We start from the raw sequence: 11,967 nt of genomic DNA, 5'->3' as shown, positions 1-11,967 counted from the left end.
GGGGGAGGAGGGGGGGGCTCCGATATAAAAAAGAACAGGGGTACTCGTCGTACCTTTCAGGGGTTAAGACAGCGGTTTCGGTACCTCTTAGGGTGTTCGGGCTCAAAGAGTCCCACAGCAGGAGCTTCCGCGGTACCCTTTTGGGCGTTGAGGCGAAAAAAGTCGGTGTCAATTAATGTGTTGATTTTGAATTGGTACCTCTCAGGGGTGAAACAAATTCAAGCCACGCCCACAAAACAGGGCCTTGGTACCTCATAGGGATTTCTTAGCCTAACCCGTCCTTTTTATATGGGAGTTTCCTCCTTCCCCCCCCCCCCCCCGCGCCCCCCGCCCCGCGTTGAAAATACGACGCGCAGCGAAGTATTTGTGACAAATTTTGAGGTGTTTAGAAATATGGTCAAAATGTCTTGGGTGTTTGATATATCTTCTAAATCGAAACGAAACCTGAAGAGAATACGGACAAATACAATCGTAAATTTCTAGGAATTAAAGGAAGAGAAATCTCGAGCATTACAGCAACCGCACATGGGAAGCCGGTTTGCTATGTACATTTATAAATTGAAAATCGACTCCTTCTCAACATTTTTAGTAAATTAGAGATATTCTTGGGAAAACAAATCGCAAATATGTTCAGCACATTCATACTTGCATTATCAATCTGTATTTTTTGTTACAATATGTGGATTTCCTTTAACACAAGTTTTTTGACGCCTAGAAGAATGTTAAAAGCCTTCATCCAATAGAAAACAATTTTCAGTAACGAAAATCGGGTTTGTGTGCAGTTTCAGTCCTATTGCTAAGTATTTAAATTCTGGAAGCTTAGCAAAAACCAGTCAGAATACTGCATGCATAAATCGACATTTTCTACTGAATTATAAAACCCCGGAAACTTTTCGGACCCGTAAAGCCATTTTTAGTCCATCTGCATCTAAAAACGGAGAAGTGTATACGCTTAAAACTTCTTGTATGAAGGGAACTTCTCTTCATATTAAGAATATGTGAATAAAACAGCTCTCTAATCGTAAGGTTCGAGATTTTGCTATGGCTTTACAGGCCCGAAAAGTTTCCGGGGCTTCCGAGAAACGGACCCCCAGCTCTTATAGACATGTTTAATTTAAACCGAAATGTATTATGGGAAATACGAACTGCGGAGATCTGACAGCTTAGGTAACACTAGTTTAGCGGTATAACTTCGCTAATATCGATATCACTCAATGTGTGGGGTAACCCTGAACTTAGTCAACGAAACTTCGCAGCAAGTGACGGCTGCATTTAAACACAAAACATGTTCAAACTTTTGTGTGAAATAGAATTCAAATGGTTGTTGAACTGTCATATGAATAATATATTCAAAAAGCTATTTTCTGAGTTTTTTTTATCAGCGCCCTAATCAAAAAGTTTTTTTAATTATGCAGACAGTCCTGTCAGTTGCTACAAATTTGACCCAACCTGTATATAAACAAGTCCAGGGAAAACCTGCATGAAAATGGTTGCGAAACAAATTATTTCTGGAAAGCATCGAAAATTAATTTATAAGCAGGTGGACATTAACTTTAGTTTATTCCGGGGAATGACAAAACCTGCAGGCTGAAATGTCATTGTGTTTACTCCCATTGTTCATAAGTATATTACGATGGAGCATAAACTGCCGTTCCTGTCCTCCTTGCAGCAGATGGTTTTCAAATACTAGTGTATTGCAAGCTCAAGTTTTCCGTCAGCTCCAGAATAGAACAAGCTACTCGCTTCTGAAGTTTGGACCATGATTCTACGTTTTATTTTGATGTCTTTGACTTCCTCATCTTTGGTGAATTCTACATTTCGTGACGGTGAGTACTGAAAAACATTAATTACAATTCTCTCACGTGGAAAAAGGGAATTTTAAAAAATCGAAAAGGCAATTTCTAATAGATGTTTCTTAAAACTTAAATCCATATTTTCTGTCTTTATTTTATAACAAACGACGCTTTGGCCCCTCATTCGATTGCATCAGTGCAGCAAATTCAAGACAGTTTTTTAGGAGTTTTCCAGTGGTTAAGTTATTGTTATTAGGTCTTTTAACTCTACTTTTAAATTTTGAAGCCATATGGCGCCACCGTGTGCATACTATATGGGCTTGATGAACACTCGTTAAGTCACGCAAATACACCTCAACATTTATATGACGATTAGGATTAGTTCAGCTTTTGAAATCATTATTTACTAAATCCAGAATACTTGTCTCATTGCGATATTCTCAGTTGCCATGCAAGAGACTGCTCATGTTCCACTGCCAGAAATTTTCATCGTAAAGAGAGAGAGAGGGAGAGAGAGAGTGCGAGAAAGAGAAGACGTTTTCAATTCCGCGCAACATATGGTCATGATAATAATTTTGACTCGCGTCTTTGTGCATAACTAGTCGGGCAACAGAAACTGGTTAATGGTCAGGCTTCATGTGCGAGAAAATGAACTTTTGCCGCAGGCTTCACAGAATATTTTTCAAATAAGAAAATATATCGTTTCATCTGGATCTACCTGACGCAGCAGGCACGAAGACAAGAAGAGCAGATAGATTTGCCTACTAAACATCGCCCATTAACTGTTAAGATATTAAAAATGACTAGTAAATATAATTCCTCTTTCAAAGCTTTAAAATTTAAACAAATCGCCACACATTTAAGCTATATTAATCTTAAAGGGAAAAAAGTGTGGCATTTCGTAATGAAGTGTTGCGATATATTTATAGAAAAAAGAAAAACTACAACGAGTTTGAAAACTTATTTTCCAGCAGTTATTTATTTATTTTTGTTCGCAAAAAGGACGAAATAAGGGTATTAAAATATTCAAACTCCATGCGAAGTGTAACCGGAAGTTATACATATTGGCAAATAGGTTATCGTGCAAGTTATTTGACTGCAATGGTAGGATATATGACAGTGTTGTGACAAACATGATCTGCCAGCTCTTAATAACATAGCTAACTTCTGAAAGAATAAAAGAGAGAACTCTATCAAAATGATATCTAACAGGTATAAAACTGAGAATTGTAAAAAGTGAAAATATTCAATAATCGTTTCATTACGCAAGGCGGCAGGTATTATAACAGTCAAGGCTATTTTTAACAAAGCACGAAGGCATATTAATAGCTTTTTTCTACACTGAAAAGTCATGTTAAACTCAGGAAACTGCTGTACCTATAAAACCAAGAAACAGGGATACAACGAGCAAACCGTGTTGCCTGGCCGTTTATAAATATGTTTTACCAGATTTCTCTTAACCTAAATAACGAACCCAGCAACCCTTAGATAAATTGCAGCCTTAAAAATAGTATTTTTTCCTCTCCGTGTTTCTGCCTTGAAATCTGATAATGTATTAGAAAAGCTCGCGAGAGCACATCCACAAGCTAAGTCTGCCAACAGCCAATCTCATTGAGTAATCGCGTGCTCGGGTAAAGTGATACATAATATGGAAAAAATTTAAGCATCCTTTGTTCATGCGGTTATACTTTTTTATATTTCTAATGGAAGCGTTAAGATGTCTACTTTTACTGCTGATTAAAAGTCAAAACTGGTTACAATGCATAAGATGCGGTGACATAACTGACAGATTTAGATATTGCCTTCAATGTATAAATTAGTAGCCACTCAGCTCTATACTACTGGAAATCCGCGATTCTGATTGGTCCTCTCATCGTTTTCTATTAGCTGGTAGACAACGATCTGGGAAATCGCATGATTTTCGTCACCCCATCGTTTTCTGAGCTTCCCCGGTTTTCAAAATGTTTTCCGCCCACATCAAAACCAAAAGCCGGTGTTTTCAAATTCTTCCGGTTTGAAGAGCGTTTTGGAAAAGCTCTGTTTTCGTCGTGTGTACGGTAGGCCTAACCGTAGAAGTAAATTAAACTGCGTTTTCAAATTCTCCGGCCTAGTGTTGACGCTACCTTAATAAAGGGAATGGCTTCACCGCCGCTCGTGCAGCAGTGCACGGTGAGAGCCTACTCTCAGGCTAACATTTTTTTATAACCAGACTCCCCAATAAAACTACAGTGTTATAATAGGTCGACCTAGCTTTTCCGGAGACAAGATAAATTAAACTCGCATTTATTGTAATTTTAAAAAAAATTACAGTTTTCTTAGGATGTGTTGTGTCAAGAAGTCAATTTAAAATAAGTTGCTGTGAAGTCTTGGAGGATCTTTTTTTTTAAGTCAGGGCACACGCATTCATTTACAATCCATAATAATTTTATAATAGGTAATTATTTGAAGATGTCTCCTAGTGTATTATTTCATGTTATTATATGGCTGTGTCTCACAAGGACTGGGAACTACCGAATTCACGAATTTGATTGGCTGAAATCGATATTGACCGCGGTCTAGATTTTCACATCTAGACCTCAATCTAGACCGGCTTGATTTTGCGTTGAAAAAGTAGCGACCTAAAATACAGAAATGTTCACCATTTTCTTTTATTTTCTGCTCAATCATTTATGTAAGTGCCAAAAAGCCTGATGACAAAAGAAAAAAAAAAAGTAAAGAGGACGAGCAAATTTCGGCAGGTTTAAGTTAAGCTCATCTCCGTTTGCAAGCAAAATGTCAGCAAACCAGTTACATTAAACGAATTTTTCTTCCTTGCCATATAATAAACATCTTATTAACCGAGCTAAGTCGGTCTGTATGGGAGAATCTTGACCTCGGTCGTGTGTACAGACCTCACTGCGTTCGGTCTGTACTCACGACCTCGGTCAAGATTCTCCCATACAGACCTCCTGCTCGGTTAATAAGAGCTAAATAATATATAAGACTACAGTCGGTAAGCTCCGCGAAGCCGATAACTGTGAATAAATTATACTCATATGTTAATTATATTCCTGCTAGTCATAACAAACCGCTACATTGCATCAAAATTCAGGGATAAGAAAGAATCGTTTCTTCACTTAATTAACTGATAAAAATATCAGCTTGAAGGCTAAGTTTTACTGAGGTTCAAGGTGAATAGTATATCCCTAGATTTTTCGGGCGAGTTAACCCCCAGCCAATGTCATATTACCAGAATATAATTTGAAATATTTACTTTTTTAAAATTTAAATGTTACATAACTGCAACCGTCGCTTTTTCGTATTTTGAGTGCAATACCGGAAACTGCGGGAGGTGAGCAATTACGGTTAAGCTCATGTCTACGGTTTTTAAGGCTAAAACATCGGAAATTAACGACACTTAATAACCCAAGGCAATCGGCCGTGAGGGTTTTCATAATGTTGACTGATCAATAAAGGAAACATGAGGGTAAAAACATCTAAAAGGACTTTTGCCAATTTATAAACAAATTTTAAACAGAGAGCTTTTTTGCCAAAAAGAAGGATGGTAAAAAGAGGCCGCCTCCTCAGAAAACAAAAACAAAAGAACAATAACGGGAACAACCGTGCATGTACAGATAAACTATTTTTCGATATGTTTCCTGCCATTTAAGGTACCGCTGATGATGAATCATATGTTAGGCAAATTCATTTTTAGAGGATTAATTCATATCCAATTAATCAGCTTTCTTTTCTCGTTACCATCCAAAATGCAACATATTTTATATTAAATAGTGGAGAGCATTAAAATGATCTCCACTATTCAAGACAAAATATGCGAGGCGGTTATGTTATTTTTGACATAACATTCCTCTCTTTAATCCATCCTTTTTCTATCCATCCATCCATCCATCCATCAGAAACTAGCTGATTGTGATTCTAAGTCGCGCGGAAGAGAAAAACTGTATTTCTTTAGATATTCCTGCTAATGTCGATTTTCATGTGACGTCGTCATTTTCCAAAATTATTTATCTTTCAGAGATGTTAGTTTCATCATATATAAGACTCTATAGGAACTTGACGTTTTAGAAAGTTTTAACTAGACCGGTTTCGTTCGTTCGTTCGTTCGTTCGTTCAGAGCGCGTTTGAATTTCCAAGCTTTTGCACTGCGTGATATTATAATGGTAGCCCGAGAAGGCTGTCGCGTAGCTCCAAAGAAGACTAATCTTTCAACTTTTTACTAAACTGGGCAGTCTTTGCGTTATGTTCAGATGAAGTATTAACTTTAATGTGATTTAGAGGGATCACTTTTCGTTCTCTAATAACAAAACTCATTGACATATGTTTCTGTTACTTTACGGCCGCCATAGCGTACCCCTCGGTGGGACACCACCATTAAGTCCCCGTACAAAGCATTGTAAATTTGGATGAAATATTTCTCCGAATAGCGCAGGTATGAAAAACCGTACAGACTTAAATCTTGGCGGGGGTGTTTATATAGTAATCATCTATCACATCGCGTTTTTTATTTAATTTATTGAATGGTTACCATTGTTATTTTAGATGGCCTGACAGTGAAAACTAAAAATAAAGCAACAGGTCTGAGCGTTTCAATGAAATACTAGAAAAGAAAATATTTCATAATTAGCTTAAAAAGCTCGAAATTTTGTACGTTAAATCATCAATTTATCTTATTGTTTTCATTATTATTATTTTTTATTATTATTATTATTATTATTTATTGTTTATTATTTATTTTTTTTTATTTACATGGTCTTTTTCTTTCAAAATAAGAGGAATTTTATTGGTCGTTTCTTCTCTGTGGCTGGTGCCTCATCTTCAGTCAATGCCATTTTGTAGAAATTTTGAATCTATTTACGAGTCACCATAATCAAATGGAGTTAATGTAGTCTGATAAGCTTGTTAAACTGTGAGTTGTTTGTTACTTAACATTTCTATTTGTCTAAAACTGTGACGTCCAAATCGTGATGTCAAAATAAGAACGTAGGTCCACTTATTTTTCGACCAAAAAAATAGAAACTGAAAAATGTAAGTGAAATATACCAGGAATAAGACACTCTCACGTCAAATTGTGGTTCAAAATAGCGTCACAGCCTGACTATTCCCAGGTCCCAACCTTCTGGGATTTCTGGCACAACCGGAAATGAAATTTACAATTCCCTTTTTCAAACTGGCTAAAACGTGGTGAAGAATCTTTTTTTTTTTCACTGCGATATCCAATTTTTTTTTTTTTTTGATTTTCACATCATTATCTCTTTTGTAGATTTACCAAAGCAATTAAACGAGTGGGAGAGAGGAGAACATCTAATTCCTTTATTGATCTTTTTCCGATTTGCTTGAATAAGAATTTCTTCAAGATTTTGCTTTCGTACTGTTGAGTTAGAGCTCATAAACATTCTAGGTGTTGAGGAAAAGGTGGTTGTTATTCATCGTGGTAGATGCAATAATAAAGTGTATTATCGTTTGTCTCACGATGTAGTCACTTGAGATGTAGATCGCGACGTTTCGACTGCTTACTGCTAGTCTTCTTCAGGCGATAAGGTCGACTGATTGCACGGTATCATTTATATCACAAAGGTCGGCTGTGATTGGTGCATTTTGATCCTCCTATTGTTCCATTGTTCCGGCGAGTAGCTGTTCCCTCAGTGGTCCGCTGTTGTACCGTTCTCTTGTTGTTGTGTTTCTTGATCGTGGGTATCCATGCTTCAGGAATTTCAATTCCACTGTCCCTGTTGATGTTGTTAAGGTGAAGTCTTATGTGAATAGCTTCCTTGACCCTACGTGTGTACCAGTGAGGATCTCGATCAATAAACTTGACCTCATTCCAGATAAGACTTCACCCTAACAACATCAACAGGGACAGTGGAATTGAAATTCCTGAAGCATGGATACCCACGATCAAGAAACACAACAACAAGAGAACGGTACAACAGCGGACCACTGAGGGAACAGCTACTCGCCGGAACAATGGAACAATAGGAGGATCGAAATGCACCAATCACAGCCGACCTTTGTGATATAAATGATACCGTGCAATCAGTCGACCTTATCGCCTGAAGAAGACTAGCAGTAAGCAGTCGAAACGTCGCGATCTACATCTCAAGTGACTACATCGTGAGACAAACGATAATACACTTTATTATTATTCTAGGTGTTCTATGTTGACCGAACACTAATTTCGTGCAGTTTTGAACAAATGTCCGGTAACCGCTTTTGTTTTTTTAAAGGGAACTATTAAGCTGAATGACCAATTAATGTCTTTGCACAATGAGCAAAATGATAAAAGACTCATAATGAAGCTTCCTGAAAACAGCTACCTTAACAAAGCAGATTCAGTTAAAAGGATAAAGAGCACCATTTTAAAGCTGTCAATCGTTTAAAGTAGTTCGAAATTAAAATACGGTTAATTTCAAAAAGCTTTGGCGAATTTATGAAGTCTATGGCCATGAGCAAACTGTCTTACGAACGGTTGTTTCTGTTTAAAGGTATTTTGTCTTTTCTATTCACATGTATCGAAGTAAGTGTTGTGAATTTCAATGTCACTTTATGAAAATGATCGAAAACTTTGGTTTTTATATTTCAGAGTTGTCTGGCCAGAGTTTATTCTTTACTGAAAATGTCTATCGTTTGCCATTTTGCTTTGTGCAAGTTAATTAAGTTAGGGGACACGGAAAACCTTTCAAACCCACGCAAAATTTCGAAGTTTTGTCTTTTTGTTTTGTCTAACATGTCAGTTAAACTCAACAGAATTAGGTTGTTTTGTGCATGCGCTCCAGTCGCCATTTTAATGTCAATTATGTTGATTTACCAAAGTTATCTTCCTGTGTTGACGTCGCAATATGTGAAATTAAAGTTTCCTCTATGAAACTGAATGTCATTTTTCTCGTGAAAGCAAAATATTTTTTCGAACTTGACTATATGTCAGCTATCATATCAACCTATTTTTGTTTAATTTCATACGTATTATTTACCTAAGCTCGACTAAATTTTCTCTTTTTGAAGATTGATACTGTCGTTTTAATGTATACCGCCTCAATTTTTGCGCTATTTGCATCTGAAAGTCCTAATATAAACCATAACACTTTAATATTATCCTTTTTTATCACGAAAATTGCTTTTGTTGTGATGTTTTTTAAGATCTCTCAATTAATCTTTTGTGAAAACTGCCCGTCACGAGTGGGATTAATTTAGGTACCTTTGTCACCTCGCTTTTGTTTTTCTTTGTTCATATTAAAAGACCTATGGGACTTGGCCGCTCTGAAATTTTATCCATTTTATCAAAAGAAAATTAAACTTTTCATTGGATACGAATGACAACCGCAAGAGTTTTATTAACAGATGGAAAATAAGACTAAACTACACTTCTGCAAAAGCAAACCATCGATGTCGTGAACGAAATCTGTGCACGATTTCTGGAGTATTTTGCTTGAACAAAAAAGGAAAGTTTAAAACCATTCGGGCGACTTTTTTGATGGATTTCTGTACTCGGTTTTTCGCGTTTCTTCTCTTATGGATAAGAGGTATATATTCAGGTAAGTATGCCACCCATTTTATATAATGTTTTGTAGAATTTACGAACTTCAGGAGCTTTCATGTTGTCAGATAATTCTGACAACATCGTCGATTAAGTAGTTTAAGCTGCTCGTTTTCTCCCTCGAAAAAGTAACAGAACTGCAACTAGTATGACCTTATGTTTCAGTTATTCCTGAGGAATACATACAGCTCGTATTTGATACGACTGACTTCTAAAAATACAAAAGGTACATTCAAAATGGCTTCCGTACGCGCGTCTCAAAAAAATGATGTATCAAGAAACCAGAAAAAAAAAAACGAAGATTCATGTTAAACACAAGCTCACTTTAAAATTCACAGGAAGTTTCAAGTACTATCCAAGGGCTTTAATTTGCGTGAAAACGCCATTAAAAGTTTGGTTTTATTTCAGAGTTGTCTGGCAAGAGTCTATTCTTAACTGAAAATGTCTATCCTTTGCCGTTTTGCTTTGTACAAGTTAAGAAGATCATTAACCGAATGTAAACTTGTCCTTTAGTTTCGTTTGTTTTTAATTTTGCATCTTTTTGGCAGTGTAAACCAATATCCTCAAACGGCTACAGCCTGAACCACAGTTGCTCGCACAAAATGATATCAGTTTTTTTTTTTTACCATAAGATATCTTTAGTATCTTTGTGGTTTTAAGTAGTACACCTTTTTCTCTCTCTCTCTTTCTGAGATAAGGATCCTACTTTGCTACGATCACGTAACAGAATGGGAAATTATGTTTTATCGCGGTTTTCCAAGCTAGCAGCTGTTTTATCTTTCATTATTCACCTAATGTATTCCGGCAAAGCCATACATGTTGAAGTCACTTTGGATGAACCGCTAGACCTTTGTAACCTCAGAAGGCTCGAACTTATTCCTATGGGAACGGGTTTTTTTTTTATAAAGCATCTACTGAAAACAAATCTTCATTTTCTTGTTCAAATAAAATGGCCTTATTTGACGTTAACATCTGTCACTAGGAAGAGGTAGTTCCATTGTGCAAATTTCCAGTTTCAATTTACTATAGCGCAAAAAAATATCCGACATTTGTTTAAAACGTGGTGAATTTAGACCGCAAAAACAAACTTATTTATTTAGTTAAGCTACTACCTCTTTTATTTTATGTTAAGATCTTTTTAATCCCATTGAACTTATTTTAGTCGCTAAAGATTTGCTCTATATATCGGTGTATTGGTGAAAACTTTCGTATTCAGAAATATGCAAAGTAAACCCAACAATAATGATTGTCACACGGAGTCAAAGACGGTAGTCTTGTAATCTTTGGTGATTACGCAGTTTTTTTATTTCAATTTAAAAAAACTGCCTACACTGAATTATTTTTCCATTGTAAAATTAATACGCAATATAATTTTAGAAGGTTGGCTTGCGAGCTTCTTAGTTTTTAGTCGGAATGATGTAGTTGCTTGATTATTTACTTGCTTTTTGTTTATATTATCTTTTAAAATTAATGTAATTCGTAGTAAAATTTGGAATTTTCTGTCCGTATTCAACAGATTATATGGACGTTGTCTAAGGGAAAGCGGGCAGAATGGAGATGTATGGTTCTTGTTTAAATCTTAGACGATCTCCAACTACTCCTTTTTTTTCTCGTGTTAATAGCATGTTGAAATGGAAAAAAGATTTGAAACATTCTAGATTGTTGTATTTCAAGTTCACGGCTATACATGTACAAAGAATAACATGGTGAAAATTCTTACGCAGGCAACATTGAGCTTCTGAAAGTAGGCTGCTGTTTGTTCGTAACCGCCAATTATATCAAGGCTAGAAATCTATATCTCTGGCCATAAGTTATTTTCATAGACAGAAGATACTAAACAAAGAACGTAGTTGTTTATATATTGAAAATTGAATTTCGGTCAAAGCTCCATTAAGGGCCTAATTATATCCGGCCAGTCAAATATCCTATTCAAACGCGCGCAAGATTATCTACTGGTGTGTTCAATTTGACAAGTATTACACCGCGCGCGATATAATTATGACCAGTAATCATCTGGGTTTTGGTACAATTAACGACACACGCAGCGGGCGATATTTCAAAATTTCACCAAGATTGGACGAGCACGCAGGGAAGAGTGCAAAAAATAGAAACCGTTCGAAAGGAAGCTCTGCAAAGCTACCGTTCTAGAAGTTTCGTGTCCATCGAGTGTCTCAAAAGCTCTGTTTACGAACCTTGAGTGGAATTTTTTCTGGCAATCAACTTTGTATATCAAGAACGTAGCTGGAAATTTATAAATTTGAATCGAGAATGAGCTATGATTGAAGTGAAAAGGTACAACGACGGAAGATCGCTGAATAGACTCCAGTTAGTTTTTGTCCTTTTCACCTCGCCGCCAAATTTGACTGTCAATGAATAGAATGTTCACGTTACTCTATCAAGCTGATATTCCAGAACATTCTCTTTGTGGCTTCATTTCAAAAGCGTGCAAGCTCTATTTGCCTCGTCTATGGTCAAAGTGTTGCCGGATACATGTATATTCATCGATATTTTATTTTCGTCGAAATTGTTTTGGTTTCTGACTTGAACAGGTCACATTAACCTAATTTCGGCACTTCGTGCACATAATAATAAAATGTAATAAAACATCGGAGGCTATAATTATTGTTTCAGAATTAACCTCTT

At 36.3% G+C, this 11,967-nt stretch overlaps 1 protein-coding gene across 2 annotated transcripts in view; it reads left to right on the top strand.

Moving 5' to 3' along the window:
* Positions 1 to 1,477: 1,477 nt before the first annotated feature.
* Positions 1,478 to 11,967, top strand: part of LOC110069392 (uncharacterized) — a 39,716-nt gene continuing 29,226 nt past the window's right edge. Inside the window, exon 1 of one of the 2 annotated variants that reach the window (XM_020776919.2) lies at positions 1,478 to 1,826. In XM_020776919.2, coding sequence (XP_020632578.1) covers positions 1,760 to 1,826 — 67 coding nt within the window. In that variant the 5' untranslated portion in view covers positions 1,478 to 1,759. Of the gene's footprint in view, positions 1,827 to 8,897; positions 9,323 to 11,967 lie in introns of those variants that run through there. The other variant, XM_089287247.1, reaches the window with a different exon arrangement.

This window comes from Orbicella faveolata, unplaced genomic scaffold (genome assembly GCF_042242905.1).
Source record: "Orbicella faveolata isolate gen_17 unplaced genomic scaffold, um_ofav_v1 contig_14, whole genome shotgun sequence".
NCBI classification, from domain to species: Eukaryota; Metazoa; Cnidaria; class Anthozoa; order Scleractinia; family Merulinidae; genus Orbicella; species Orbicella faveolata.
Note: the sequence above shows the minus strand (reverse complement) of the source record. Positions and strands in the feature narration are given on the sequence as shown.